This window comes from Cygnus olor, chromosome 15, assembly GCF_009769625.2.
Source record: "Cygnus olor isolate bCygOlo1 chromosome 15, bCygOlo1.pri.v2, whole genome shotgun sequence".
Taxonomy (NCBI): domain Eukaryota; kingdom Metazoa; phylum Chordata; class Aves; order Anseriformes; family Anatidae; genus Cygnus; species Cygnus olor.
Genome location: NC_049183.1, coordinates 17,257,647 through 17,271,978, shown reverse-complemented (window position 1 = coordinate 17,271,978; position 14,332 = coordinate 17,257,647). Strand labels below are relative to the sequence as shown.

The 14,332-nt window shown below is 65.7% G+C and overlaps 1 protein-coding gene across 2 annotated transcripts; it reads left to right on the top strand.

Moving 5' to 3' along the window:
* The first annotated feature begins 72 nt into the window (after window positions 1-72).
* On the top strand, window positions 73-14,320 carry ERN2 (endoplasmic reticulum to nucleus signaling 2). Of its 2 annotated transcripts, XM_040575176.1 has the most exons (22): window positions 73-208; window positions 2,879-2,996; window positions 3,318-3,351; window positions 3,982-4,054; window positions 4,378-4,450; window positions 4,737-4,859; window positions 5,197-5,298; window positions 5,597-5,858; window positions 6,068-6,146; window positions 6,230-6,380; window positions 6,955-7,076; window positions 7,317-7,493; window positions 7,627-7,879; window positions 8,263-8,353; window positions 8,979-9,168; window positions 9,586-9,685; window positions 9,906-10,105; window positions 10,872-11,019; window positions 11,132-11,259; window positions 11,579-11,702; window positions 11,948-12,015; window positions 12,087-14,320. In XM_040575176.1, the coding sequence occupies exons 1-22, from the start codon at window positions 152-154 to the stop codon at window positions 12,276-12,278; spliced, it is 2,865 nt and encodes a 954-aa protein (XP_040431110.1). In that variant the 5' UTR covers window positions 73-151; the 3' UTR covers window positions 12,279-14,320. The 2 variants fall into 2 exon arrangements, 1 of the variants encoding a protein (XP_040431110.1); XR_005824702.1 differs by lacking the exons at window positions 11,132-11,259; window positions 11,579-11,702; window positions 11,948-12,015; window positions 12,087-14,320 and having other exon boundaries at window positions 97-208; window positions 9,906-10,594; window positions 10,872-11,012.
* Window positions 14,321-14,332: the final 12 nt, after the last annotated feature.

Below are 14,332 nucleotides of genomic sequence, written 5' to 3'. Positions count from 1 at the left end.
CCCGGGGCAGGACTTCCCCGGGCCGGGCCGTGCCGGGCCGTGCCGGGGGGGCGGCGGGGAGGAAGCCGCATCCTGGTCCCGCCCGGCCGCGCTGGCTCCGGGGCGCGGCGCTGAGCTCGGCCCGGCCCCGCGCCACCGGCGTGCCCCGGCCATGGGCGGCCCCGCCGCGCTGCTGCTGCTGCTGCTGCTCCGCGCCGCGCCGCGCCAGGTAGGGCTGCGGGACGGCCCCGCGGGGGGAGCGCGCCCGGGGCCGCGGGGGGGAGCGCGGGTGCCCGCGGGTGGCGGGGCCGGGGGGGCGCCGGGGGTCTGCGGGGAGCCGGGCCCCCGCCGGGCTGTGCCGCCCCCGGGGGTGCCCGCGGCAGCCGGGCGGGCACGGCAGGGCCCCGCCGCCCTCGCTCGCTGCCGGAGAGCCGGGCGGCGGGGAAGGGGCTGCGGTGCCTCCCCCTGCCCGGGTGGGCGCCCGCTGCCGCCGCTCGCAGCGGGGCGGACCCGCACGGCTCGCCCCGGGTGACGGGGCCGCGCGCGGTGCCCACCGCGGGGCCGCGGGGTCCCTGCCCGGAGAGCCCCCGGCCCGTCCCCTCGGGGCTGCCCGGCCGCGTCCTGCTGGCAGCGCCCGCGGCCGGCGGCTTTGCGAGGCGGCAGAGCGGGGGCCGGGGGGTTTGGGCAACGCGGCGGCGCCGCTCCTCGGGTGTGAGGGCAGCCGGGTCAGGGACGGCCCCAGGGCCCCGGCGGCCGCGCTCCTGGGCGGCACCGCTGCTGGTAGCCAGCGCCGGGGGCTGGGTTTGGGTCCCCCCAGGAGGAGGGAAAAGGCAGCAGCTCCTGGGGTGGGCAGCGGGAGTGGGGCTGGGCAGCCGGGCCTTTGGTTGGGTGCCCTGCCACCAAAAAAAGGAGAGATGGGTGAAACCGCAAAGCAGGGCGAAGAGCGGAGGCTGCTGCAGCTGTGCCGGCTGCAGGGCCCTGCCCTGGGGGCTGGCAGTCTCGGTTCTGGTCCCTGCGCAGGTGGCCACACCACGAATTCAGTACTGGGTATTGGGCTACAGTCTGATGCACCCTCACTGGAGGATGTCCGTCGGCGGGTCTCGGCCACGCCAGCCGTTCGCCATCCCTCGAGGCCGGGGCGAGCCTACGTGGCGAGCCTGCGCCGTGCTGGAGAAAAGCGGCAGGAAACAGCTGCGCTCCTCCGCCTGCCCCCCGCGTCCTCTGGGCAGAGCGGGAGCTGGCACGCTGGCTCTGAACCCACCTACAGATCAAGCAGGAAGAAGGGCAAGTAACAGGAGCGGGCTGACGGCAGGGGAGTGGCTGCGAAGTGTGCTCGGAGCAGCAGGTGCAGCTGCGGGGCAGGCGGCGCGATGCCCGTCGGCTGCTGCTTGTGCCGCTGCTGGAGGAATTCCAGCAGCCAGGGACTCCAGAAGAGCGCACCTCGGCCCCGCTGTGCCGTGGCTGCTCTGTTGTCGCCAGTTCCTCCTCTGGACGGGCACGTGCTCGCGTGTAGCAGAGCCGCCTGGCGCGGGCTGTGCCGGTTCCTGCTCCTTCACCTGTCCAGGTCCTCGGGCCGAGCCCTGTGCCCGCTCCGTGTCCGAGGACGCGATGAGCAGCAGGCATGAGGCAGGGAGGGAATGTGCAGGGCCACGGGGCGCGCATCAGCTGCGGGCCCTTGGGAGCAGCCGAGGCAGTGGCGTGCTCCATCCATTCCCCCATGGCCGCGTACAGAGCAACCCAAATCCACCGGGGGCCCGCAGGGTGAGCCCTGCCCCCCCCCACCTCAGCCGCTGGCGGTGCGGAGCCCGGGCGCTGCGCTGGCCCTTCCCGGCGGCCGTTTCTCTCCCCGTGCTGTTTGCCTGCTGCTCTCCTGTTTGCTGACGGGGCGAGGCTGCTGTGTGAGCGCCGCGGGTGAGCTGGCGTTTGCGATGTGGGCACCGCACGCGGGAGTGGCAGCTCCCCTTTCCAGAGCAGGTTTGCAGTTGCGCTCTCGTCGTCGTGCGGCTTTGAAGGCCTGGGCTGGCATTCCTTGTGCTTCTGGCATGAAAAGTCACCCGGCCAGTTTGCTTCTGGAAGGAGCGGGCGGTGGGGCTGCTCGTGTCACCTCGAGGGAGGCAGCGGGAGCCACGGCTGGGCGCAGCCTCTCCGCACCCATCCCCGCGAACGCAGCGCCCCAGGGGAGCGGGGGGCAGAGCCGCCCTGCCCCGGGGCTTCCCGGCCGGCACCGAGCACCAGCCGGCACCCGCAGCACCCACGGCGCGTAGAGCGGCCGTGCAGCTGCCTGTGAGCGCAGCCGGTGGCACTGCCCGCGCTTCTTGCCACCGGCTGGTAAAACGCAGCACCTCTGGACAGCGGTTAGCAGGTGTGGTCCCTCCAGTGTCCCGTGTCGCCGAGGCTGAAGGAATAAGCAGGTTTAATACCCTGGTTTGTTGAGAAACCTGGCGCAGAAGCTCTCCCTAACTGTGCTTTTCAGATTTGTTTGGTTTGCGGAATTTCTTGAAACTTTTCCAGCTGGGTTACGGTGTCTGTGGACAAAATGTGAGCCTCCTGGGGAGAAGCCTGGCTTTCCTGGTGTTGTTGTTGCCTCTTTGTACAGCCTCTGTCCAGGAGCACAGGCTGGGAAATACCTGTTCAAGAAATAAATGTGAGAACCTGGTGTGCTTGGGTTCTTGTACGAATCTGCCTTGAAAGCTTGGCTGTAAATCATGATGGGATTGCAGTGCAAGGGAATAAACCCTTCTCCTGGCAAGTCTCGCCTCACTTGGGACCAGGAGGGACCTTTGGGCTCTTTCCCTGCAGCCGGGTGCTGCAGGGGTGAGCAGCAGGAGCAGTTCAGTGGCACGGCCCTGGGCTCGTCCCCAGGCCCGCAGCACTCTGAGGGCCCCCTTTCTGTCCATAGTGCCTCAAAAGCAGCGCTGTGACTGTCCCAGAAACGCTGCTCTTCATATCCACGCTCGATGGAAACCTCCACGCAGTGAGCAAGAGCACAGGTGACATCAAGTGGACCCTGAAGGACGGTGAGGATGGGCCCAGCGGGGGCTGCTCGCAGCCCGGGTGCCCGGCTGGCTGCGAGCGGGGGCTGGCGGTGCGCCTCCACCGGGGCCTTCTGCGGAGCCGGGAGAGCTGCCGGGTACGGCTCCAGCCAGGCACGGCTGCTGGCAGAGGGGAGCATTTGCTGCGGGCCAGGTCCCTGCTGCTGGCTGGGGCTATTCTGGGCCTGAAATGCAAATAGGGCTGCAGCGAGCGTGCCAGCGCATGGCTGCGCGCGGTAAACACTGCCACGCTGCCCCTCGCCCGGGGAGAGGCTGCTGACGCACACGTTTCGCTCTCTTTTTCAGATCCCATTCTGCAGGTGCCGGTTTATGTTGCAGAGTGAGTATTGCTCTCACGTGGACGGGGCACCCCTTGCAGTGCAGGTTGTTATCCGTGGGCCTTACAGCCTGTGCAGAAGGCATCCGGAGGTGCTGACTAGCAAGGCTGCCCTGGTGACCCACAGATTCACAGCAAGAACCCAGAACCGTAGAGAAATTAAACTTCTAGGCCGTGCTGTAGCATTGTGTTAAACCTACCCTTTTGCTAGCACCTCATGCGTGACAAGGGACAGCTGCTCCCTGCTGCCGAGCGGGTAGCCTTGCAACAAGCAGCCCAGAAGCTCTCCGTGCCGCCATGCACCAAAGCGTAAGAGGGAAATTGAGGAAAATCCCTAAGTCCTTCTGAAGCTGCAGGGGGAATGGAGGGAAGCGCAGAGCTCCTCTGAGGCGGGCAGGGCAGCAGGTCAGCACAGCCAGCAGGTGCAGAGCGCACGTACGAGGTGCGGTGCTGAGGCAGACCGGTACGTCCCGCACCAGACCCAGTGCGAGAGGTTTCCGGGGAAGGTTAAGCGCTGATATGAGTCACCCTGGAGCACGCTGCAGAAGGGGTTTCTTCATTGCGTCCCCTATTTAGCCGTTGGCATGTGCCCAGCAGTGGGGCACAGCTCACGTTTCACTCTCCTCTCTTCAGACCGGCATTTCTTCCAGACCCCAACGACGGCAGCCTGTACATCCTGGGAGGGAAGAACAAAGAAGGCCTGATGGTCAGTAGCGCAGCAGGGGGCTGCCTGCATCCCACCCGCCCCTCTCTGCTCTCACGGGGCTGGGCAGAGCCGCTGGGCAGGGCAGGCTCGGGGCGTTCGGTGGCTCCTGCTTGCCCTCGTCACCTTGGCGGTGTCAGCCTAGCGGTGTGGGGCAAGCACAGCTCGCTCCGTTTCCTTCCCCGCCGCTCCGTCCAGCTCAGGGGTGGGCCGTGGAGGCGGGTGCGATGCGGGGACCCCCCCGGCAGTACGTCCCCTGGAGGCAGGGGGCTGAGCTCACGCGGACGTTGCGCTGGCACCGCTGCCACTCGGTGTCTGTGTTGCAGAAGCTCCCGTTCACCATCCCGGAGCTGGTGCAGTCCTCGCCGTGCCGCAGCTCGGACGGCGTGCTCTACACAGGTACGAGAGCCCTGGGGCAGGGACTGGCCGCTGCTGGGGGGTCTGCCCAGGGTGCGGGGGGTCTGCCTGGGATGCAGGCAGGCGCTGACCTGAAGCACGAGCACACGCGCCCAGGGATGCGCCCGAGCCGGGGCTGGGTGCAGAGGGGGAGAGGCTGAGTGGGGACCTGGTGGAAACGTGTCCGTGGACGGGACGAGGTGGGGAGGAGGCCCGGCGGAGCGGCTGCAGGGAAGGAGAAGAGAGCGGGGCTCTGGAGGCTTACGGCAGAATGTGCTTTCGTTCGCAGGGAAGAAGCAGGACACCTGGTTCGTTGTGGACCCCAAGTCAGGGGAGAAGCAGACCACTCTCTCGACGGAGGCCTCGGACGGGCTGTGCCCCTCCAGTCCCCTGCTCTACATCGGCCGTACCCGTAAGCCAGTCTTCCTCGCCGTTTACCTGTCCTCCCAGGAGGAGGGTGCTGGGCTGTCTGCCCGCCCCGTGGGGACACGGGCTGCCCAGGGAGGGCTGCGTGACCTCTGCTGCCAGCGGCAGGCTCTGCTGTCCCTGTGGAAATGGCAGGGAGCGGAGAGGTTGGGCTTCCCCAGCAGCATGCCCCGCTGTTAGGCTCGGTAATCCCGACGTGCCGGGGCTGGGCTGGCTCCGTGCCGCCACAGGCAGCGGGGCGCTCAGCGTTTCCTCCCGCTGCCCCCTCCCGAGGCGCCGTCCCCGCGGCGCGCTGTGACCCTGCGGCCCTGCTCTCGCCGCAGAGTACGTCATCACCATGTACGACACCAAGTCGCGGGAGCTGCGCTGGAACGCCACCTACTCCGACTACTCGGCGCCGCTCTGCGAGGAGTCCTACCCCTACAGTGAGTCGCTGCTCGCTCCTGGCCGGGCACCTGTGGCACCAGGCCCTGCTGGTCACTGGGGAAAGCGGCTGCCGGGTCAGCTGTGCTGTGCCAGGGCTCGCCTGCGTGGCAGAGACGGGGCCACGGCTCTGTGCCAAGTGGCACGCGCCCCTCTGGCGCGGCCAGCCCTCCTTGGCCCGGGGACAGTCACCCGTGTCCCTTGGAGCACACCCTGGGTTGCCGCAGGACGCGTGGGGTCTCCCTGGAGCGCTCCTGCCCGGCAGCCGCTGCAGCGCCTCCTCCGTCTGTCTCTGGCTAGAAATGTCACACTTCGCCTCCAGCGGGGACGGGCTGGTGGTGACGCTGGACAAGGAGAGCGGGGAGGTCCTGTGGGCGCACAACTACGGCTCTCCCGTGGTCGGCATCTACCTGTGGCACCAAGACAGCCTCCGCCGCGTCCCCCACCTCAACCTGGCCATGGAGACGCTGCGCTACCTGACCTTCCACTCGCAGGACATCCACCTCATCAGGGGGAGCTACCAGACCGTGAAGGACTTCACGGCCACCAAGACCCAGCTGCTGTACGTGACCGGGGGGCTGCGGGGAGGGGGCTGCGGCTGCAGGGCCCTGCTGGGGAGGCTCCGGGCGGGGGCGGCTTCGTTCTGAGGCAGAGCACCCACTGGTGTCACAGCCCGAGGGCGGCACTGGGGACGCCGGTGGGCCCTGGCTCTGACAACTGGTGGTGTCACGCCTCTCACGCTTGGGGGCTGACGCTTTCCCTGCGCTGCAGGCCTGCGCTCTATGTGGGGAAGTACGCGGCCAGCTTCTACGCCTTGACCTCGCTGGTCCACGACAGCGTGGCGCTGGTGGTGAGTGTCCTCACTGCCCCGCGGGGCTCCCTGTGCCGGGGGAGCCCTGGCACGTGTCACGTCCCCACTGCTCCGTCCTTCAGCCGCAGGGCATCACGCTGGCCAGGATCGACGGCCCCACCACGGACGACGTGACCATGAGAGAGTCGGGAGAGTGCGAGATCACTCCCAGCACCGACGTCAAGTACCCGCAGGGCAGCATCACCTCGATGCGCAACCAGTGGCTCCTGATAGGTGCGGAACCGCGGCAGGCCCCAGGGGAAGGCGTGAGGGCGCTCCGTGGCGTGGCAGCAGCACGGCTGTGATTCATCCCCAGGGACCGTGATGGCTCTGCCTGGGGTCGTAGCCCTACCCCTCCCCATCGGGGGGTGCAGGGGCCCTGACACTTCCCGTGCCGCTGGCTGTGGTGCTGCCGGCGGAGCCGTGCACACCAGTGCTGGACCTCCAGAGCCATGCAAACCGGTGCTGATCAGTTGGCTTGCTCCATGGCCGCACTTGCAGCGAGGTGGCAGGAGTGGCCCCGCTGTGGCGGTGTGTTTGGGAATGAAGCCGGTGTCTCAGGGCGGCCCAGGCCAAGTGCTGCGAGAGGGCAGGGGATCTCGCCCCGTGCCTTTCTCCGCTGGCTGCTGCTGCTCCAGGTCCCATCTCTGGGACGGAGCCAGCAGGCCATAGCCGTTCCTGCTGCCGTTCCTGCTGCCCTTCCCCAGGACACCACAGCTGCCTGGCGAGCCCACACCACGCGGATGAGCGGGCTGAGGCTGTGCCCAGAGGCCGGGCGGTGGCTATCTCTGCTTTCCTCTCGCCCCAGGGCACCACGAGCTGCCTCCTGTGGTCCACACCACGATGCTCAGAGCCTTCCCGGAGAATCTGAGGAAGACGACAGAAACCATCATTCCCCGGAGCTCCCCTGCCAGGACCGTGTTTGACAACGTGAGCGGCGGGGCCCCGCTGGGTCGCTGCTCTGCACGGGGGAGCCCCGGGCTGTGCGGGGCCGCAGAAGGGTCGGGGCCATCCAGGGCGGTGCGATGCGTGCCAGCGTGGGGACGGCGCCGGGAGGGTCCTGTGCGCCACCCAGCTTCGGGGGTCAGCTGGGAGGGGAGGGAGCCCGAAGCCTGAGTGCTCGGAGGTCCCCGCTGGTGTAGCCCCAGCGCCCCCCCCCCCGTGTTGCAGTTCCTGGCCCCGAGCAGCGTGGAGGAGCCGGCTGTGCGGAGCAGCGAGGGGCAGCTTCCATCCGACGCCAGCAGGGAGCAGGTGGAGGTGTACCCGGAGTCCGGCAGCTGGGACGTGGTGCTGGCCGGCCTTGGCAGCGCCCTGCTGGGTGGGGGCATCCTGCTGCTGCTCCTCACGGTGTGTGGGCTCCTGACCCCCCACACCTGCCTGCCTGCTGCAGGGCTGGAAACTGCTTGTGCCGGAGCGGTGCCGGTGCCCTGGGCTCCGCGGGGCTACCAGCAGCTGAGGCCATTTGTTCTTTGTGCTCCAGAAACTGCAGAGGCAGCACGAAGCGCAGCAGCAGCAGCTGGAGAAGCAAATTCAGCTCTTGCAGCAGCAGCAGCAGGAGATGCTGCTCCCGCCCCGGGTCTCTGGCGAGGGTGTCCCTGGGGAGCCCGGGGAGCCAGAGGGGGGTCATGGAAGCACGTCTCGGCTCTCGCAGAGCTCGGGCCCCGCTGCCCGCCTGAAGGACCCAGCCAACGGGGTGGTCGGCCCGGAGCCAGCTGCGCCGGTGGCTGCTGGAGGTGCGTGCTGCTGGGAGTGGGAAGGGAGCGAGGGGCTCTCTGTCCTGCGGGCCTGCAGCCCCTTGTGGGAATGTCCACGTCTCCTCCTCCACAATGTGGAACCTCTCAGAAAAACAAATCCACAACCTGGAGGCTTGTGGAGGCTGAGAAGAGGCTGGGCAGGTGGTGTCATCCAAAGCAGGAGCAGAGAGGCCCTGCAGATAGGATGGCTCCATATGCAGCTGAGGGGGTGGAGATGCAAGCGCTGGTGTTGGATAGGGATGGGCTGCAGAGGAAGTTTGGCAGTTGTAGGGCCCAAGAGACAACCAGGTGGTTAAAGAAATGGATGTCCTTCATATAGGACTGACTAGCGCTTAAAGGCTGAAAGATGCCTGTCTTTGCAGATGTGGAACCAGGTGTGATCGTAGTCGGGAAAATTTCTTTTAACCCCAAGGATGTGCTGGGCCACGGAGCTGGAGGAACCTTTGTCTTCAGGTGGGTGGCACCTGGGATGCCTGCGCAGGCCTCCTCCCTCCACTTCTGCCTGGGAGCCACCAGCGCAGCTCTGTGGCAGGCGCCTTCCCCGCCTGGCATCTGGGCAGTTCAGAGGTTTTTCTGAGAGGGTTGCCACCTTCCCCTTATCCAGCCCTTATCAAACCGACCTGGAGAGCTGGGCTCGTGGCCTTCGGTAGCGGGGGCAGCGGGGGCAGCTGGCCGTGCTGGCACATCGCCCTGCCTGCCCCTGCCCCTCCGCCACCCCTCCTCTGCCCCGCGCTGTCGGGAGCAGGCTGGGCCCTGCCCGCCGCGGGCAGCCCGCTCCCTTGGTGGGTCTGGTGTGCAGGGGAGTTCCCGTGGGTCTGCCTGCAGCGCCTTCCCCAAGGGCAACCACAGTAAAAAGCGAGGGACGTTGTTTTCCTACAAAAACGTTCACCTGAACGCCTGGTGCCCTGCTCGGTGCAGAGATTTCTGCCTGCTTATGGCTCCGGGCATCGCTCCCGTGCTGAGGGTGCTGAGGGACGAGTCTGGCATCGCCCAGAGCCTGTCTGGGCCGTGCCTCTGCAGCGCTGGGCTCTGCTGTGCCTGGTGGTGGGTGCTGCTGTCACCGGACGTCTGCACGCAGGGGACACTTCGATGGCCGGAACGTGGCCGTGAAGCGCCTCCTGCCCGAGTGTTTCCACCTGGTGGACCGCGAGGTGCAGCTGCTCCGTGAGTCGGACGAGCACCCCCACGTCGTGCGCTACTTCTGCACCGAGAGGGACAAGCAGTTCCACTACATCGCCATCGAGCTCTGCTCTGCCACGCTGCAGGAGGTGAGCCTGCACCTCGCACCTCGCGGCTGCTGCCCGGTGGCTGCCCATCAGCCCTGCCTGCCCCGTCCCCGCCACGCAGCTGGTCCCCAGGGGAAGGCTCCCAGTTCCACCCATCCCGCTAGCGAGGTCCTGCAGGAGCCGGGGGTGCGCGTGGCGAGCACGGCGTGCAGCCGGTAGCTCTGGCTGGGAGCCCTCCCTGGCGGAGGGCACAGTGAGGGCCGTGTGCTGCAGCTGCCGGCTGGTCAGCCTGGAGATGGCAGGCCTCAGGCACGGGATGGCCTCTAAAAGGGCTCGTACATCTGAACGCTCATCTCCTTCCACCTCCGTCAGCCTAGTGAGAAGTTTCTCCTGCCCAGCCTTGCCTTGTTTGTCCAGTCCCTCAGGCCTCTGCACATCTTTCTGTCTCCCTGTTTCCAGTACGTGGAGAGCCCCAGCTTCAATCGGCGCAGCCTGGACCCGGTGTCTGTCCTGCACCAGACCATGTCAGGCCTGGCACACCTGCACTCCCTCAACATCGGTAAGAGGGCAGCGTCCCTTGCATCGATGCATGTGTGTGGGCCCTGTGTCCTGTCCCCAGCCAAGCCCGCGGTGCTGCAGCATTCGGACCGGTCGCTGTTGGGAGCGGCTGGGCGTGCAGGAGGTGTGCTGCAGCCCTGCTCATCCCAGCAGCACCTCCGGCATCAGCCCTGCAGCACGGGGCCACGCCTGCAGGTAACGCTGCAAACTGTCTCTTGCAGTTCATCGTGACCTGAAGCCCTGTAACATCCTCATCTCTGTCCCGAATAGCCACGGGCAGATCCGAGCCATCATCTCTGACTTCGGCCTGTGCAAGAAGCTCCAGGGGGGGCGGCACAGCTTCAGCCTGCGCTCCGGCATCCCCGGCACCGAGGGGTGGATTGCGCCCGAGGTGCTGCAGGAGGCCCCGAAGGAGAACCCCGTCAGTGAGCCGTGGCCACCTCCGTCCTGCTTAGCGTGCTCCTTGAGCCTTTCTTTGCTGCGTCCTCCTTGCTTGCAGCAGCCTTGTGGTGTGCCGCTGAAATGCACAATTAAGACCAGAGATCTGAGAGCGAAAGCCAGCCCGAGCGCAGCAGCAGTGCACACCACCCGGGCAGCAGCTGCCTCCTGCTGTCCTCCCCTTTGCCGTGGAGAGGCAGAGCCCGGGGCCTGGCGAGGCCGGAGCCCCATCGCGGCCCTCCGACACTTGGCTCTGGTGCTTGGAAGCATGGGGCACGTGGTGGTGGTGACATCTGCGTGCCCCAGGGATCGATCCTGTTCCTGCTGGGAGCTGGTTGCTGATGGGCCTGGCAGGGCACGGGCTGCTGTTGGCAACGCGCTTCACGTAACCTCGTGCTAGGATCAGCTTGCGCAGACGTTTAAGGCAGCAGCAGCTCTCCCGTGTTCATCTGGCTGTGGAGTCCTGGCTTGTGTCAGTGTCCCTGAAAAACCTCTTCCCTGATGAGGACCCGAGGTGCTGGGGGGCATCGCTGGCCTAGGGAGACACCGTCCCTGCTCTGGAAAGCTTGGCAGGCAGGAGCCCTTGCGCCTTGCACTTACCAGCAGTGCCGCGGTGTCTCAGTGTTGCTGCCTGGCTAAAGCTGTAGCTAACGACCGGGCGTTCACATAGAAGAGTGGAAAAGCGGGGGGTGTAAAGCTTTCCTCGCCCTCTGCTGCGAGGGTCCCATCTCCCTGTCTGTGTCTTGCAGACGTGCGCTGTGGACATCTTCTCAGCCGGCTGCGTCTTCTACTACGTGGTGTCAGGAGGGCAGCACCCGTTCGGGGACAGCTTGCGGCGACAGGCCAACATCCTGGCGGGCGCTTACCAGCTGCCCTGCCTGCAGGAGGAGGCGCACGGTGAGGCTGCCCAGAGACCGGTGCCTGCAGCAACTGCCCCGTGCCAGGCTGTGCGGCGTGCCCCGTCCTCCCTGCGGCCTCGCTTAGCGCTCTCTCCTGTTTTGCATTCAAGACAAGGTTGTTGCAAGAGAGCTGATTGTGTCAATGATCAGTGGCGAGCCCCAGAAGCGCCCCTCGGCCCCCGTGGTCCTTATGCACCCCTTCTTCTGGAGTGCAGAGAAGCAGCTGCAGTTCTTCCAGGTGAGAGTGCTGAGTCCAGCTGGGCAGTGCCTTTAGGTGTGGTCTGAGCACAGCTGGCACCGTGTGGGCTGCAGGTGGGCTGAAAAAGTGCTGGAAACAGCCATGTGTATTCACCGTGCTCATTTTGAGCTCCTTTCGCAAGGGGTGTTCCCCTGTTCCCCCAGTTTGGGGTCAGCACTAAACAACCCCTCCCATGCTGGATGCGCTGCGTGTCCCCCCAGTCCCTGCAGCTCTGTGCTCTGGTGCTGGCCGGGGCGGGCATGGGACCAGAGCCAGTGCCAGTGCCAGCGCCCGTCCCAGTCCCTGCTCTGTGGTGCAGGACGTCAGTGACCGCATCGAGAAGGAGCCAGCCGAGGGGGCCATCGTGGCGGCGCTGGAGGCAGGCGGCCGCTCGGTGGTGAGGACGAACTGGAGGATGCACATCTCCCTCCCGCTGCAGACAGGTAAGAGCACAGGCTCTGGGCTCACGCAGTGCCCTCCTGCTGCATGCAGAAGCACGCGGGGAATGGAGCCTTCTGGGTCTGGTGTCATTTACTGGCCATGGGGCACCTCCAGGTGTCCGGGAGCCAAAAATCCAGGGGAGATAAAGATGCAGCCCTTGGAAGGGCAGAGCAGGGGCTCCTGCAGGGCTCTGGCTTCCCAGGGGCACTCACCACGCTGCTGCGCCTCTGCTCTGCTTTCTCCCCAGACCTGAGGAAGTTCCGCACCTACAAGGGCGGCTCGGTGCGCGACCTCCTGCGGGCCATGAGGAACAAGGTACGGCCCCTGCCCCGCGGCCGGGCTGCGCGCCGTGCCGGTCGCCCCTCACTAAGCCCTCTGTCCTGCAGAAGCATCACTACCACGAGCTGCCCGCCAACGTCCAGGAGGCACTGGGCTCCGTCCCCGAAGGCTTTGTGCAGTACTTCACCTCCCGCTTCCCGCGGCTGTTGCTGCACACGCACAGCACCATGCGGCTCTGTGCCCGCGAGCGGCTCTTCCGTCCCTACTACGTCCCGGAGCCGGGAGGCGCGGGGAGGTGAGCGGGCACCGTGCCGGGGCTCGGCAGCGGGGGGCTGCGGCCGCCGCTCCTCGGGTGCCAGGCTCCCGGCAGGTGGGGCGCCAGCGCCCGTGTCCCATCTCTGCAGCTGAAGCAGCGCTTGCTGGGGCACTGCCCCTTTTGGGGTCACTGACAGGATTTAGGCACCGCTGCTGTGCTGCAGCCCCTGTGCCCTGTCCTGCCCTGGCTGAGGGGGAAGGGGGCTCCTGCGGGGAGCCCCTGCTGGGGTCCCTGCGTGGCCCTGGGCCGTCGGGGAGCTCGGCTGCCACTGGGCACAGGGACTCCGGGGGGACATCTTTCTGAGGAGAAGGCAGGAGGCGCCGTGCTCAGAGCACCAGGCACACCCGCCTTCTGCCCGTTGTCCAGCAGCCCAGCGCTGCCACCGGCCCTGGGCTCCCCAGCATCCGTCTGACCTGTGCACGGCTGCCTTGGCCGGGAAGGGGGGGGGAGGGGGGGGGTGTCTGGGACCCAGGACCCGGTGCCCACAGGGGTGCGGACAGCGGGGGCCAGCAGCGATGGGCGCGGGCTGGCCTTGGGCTGGCTCTCCTTGGTCTGCTGAGCCCCAAGGGCCGTGGTCAGGCTCAGGAGCCTGAAGACCCTTCTGTCAGAGAACAGAATAGCTCTACTGCACAGACAGTACTTTGCGAAGTCAGGGGAAAAAAAAAGGCATTGAAAGAATTTTCTTGGGAGTAGCTGAAGGAGCAGCTTGACTGCTGCGTTGGGCCCGGAGCCAGCGTGCCGTTCCTCAGAGGATCAGCACGTGTCATTCCTGTGGTTCTTCCTGGGCTGTGTGCCTGTGGAAGAGCTGTCTGAGCGTGTGTTTAACGCACAGAGGTGACCAGGAGGACCGACACAGCAGTCCTGATGCTGGATGAGGTCCTTCACCCCAGCTGAGGGCGAGCAGATCAGCGTTTAGCATCTGCTCCTAGGGCTCTGGTCGTGCTCTTTGCATTGGGCCTGCAGAGGGCATGGCATGGCCAGCCCCGGAGGGAGGCTTGAGGCCTCCACCACAATCCTGATAATGAAGTGTTTTTATCTCAGCCTAGCTGAGGGAAAGGTTTTCTCCCTCTCGGTGAGCAGCAGCCTGTCGTTAGGCCAGATACCCGTTAGTCCTCAGACCAGGGTCAGTTTGTACTGCAAAAGAGCCATGCCGCTGTTTGTGGGCAGTTTTCTCAGGACATAAAGAAAGGCAAGCAAGAGGGAAACCTCTTCTCCCCTGCCGATGCTTTCTCTCTGAACTCGGGCCTGTGCCTGCAGCCCCCCCCCCCCCAGCTTCTCCAGGCCTGGAGCGACAGCAGCAGCACAGGCTCACAGCTGCGTGCTGCCCGGGGCGCATTTCCCATGGACCTTCTGGTTTATGACACCTCCTGGGGCTGAGGTCAAGCCCTGTCTCATGCAAGCCTGGCCATGGGTGAAGCACCCATAGGGCCTGCGGGCAGCCTGGGAGCTGATGTGGCAGCAGCTCTGCCTCCTCCCAAACACACGGCAGCTGCAGACCTCGCTGTGTGGAGCTCCCCGCAGCTGCTGTAAGCTGACAGTGCCAAGGGGAACCCAGCCCCAGGAGCCCCTGGGCGAGGCCTTCCTCTCTGAAGAGCAATAACTTTGATGCAGCCTAATTCCTCCCTGCTGGGGTGTGGGGTTTGGTTACATGGGGGATGATCCATGGATCCATTATTTTCAGAACAGTGTATAGCATAGAACATTTTGTATAAAATGTTATAAAAAATAAAATGTTTTTCTGCTTAAAAACAAACTGGTATGAGAGCACTAGTATGTGCTAACTGTCAGCACTGAGTTTCTGGGGCAAGCTATTTTGCTAACTGTGTAGTCACACTTATGGCTTTATTTCACGTTGTAAATAGAGCTGATCAAATAGAAAAGCTTTTCCCCGCCTTCCCCTTTTCTAACTACTGGCCTACAGGTACTGATTAGAGCACAGCTCCTGTGATAAGCCCCCAGTCTGTTCCTTGTGTTTTCTTTTGGTGTAGCCAAAGGGCAAGTCCAGGGCTCAGCTCAGTCCGAGGCTGTTAGGAGTCA

Excerpts from the sequence above, each read along its gene's own strand:
- ERN2 (XM_040575176.1), top strand. The coding sequence starts at position 152 with ATGGGCGGCCCCGCCGCGCTGCTGCTGCTGCTGCTGCTCCGCGCCGCG. Across the intron at positions 5,859-6,067 it reads GCCACCAAGACCCAGCTGCT|GCCTGCGCTCTATGTGGGGA; the intron begins GTACGTGACCGG and ends CCTGCGCTGCAG. Across the intron at positions 7,077-7,316 it reads CCAGGACCGTGTTTGACAAC|TTCCTGGCCCCGAGCAGCGT; the intron begins GTGAGCGGCGGG and ends CCCGTGTTGCAG.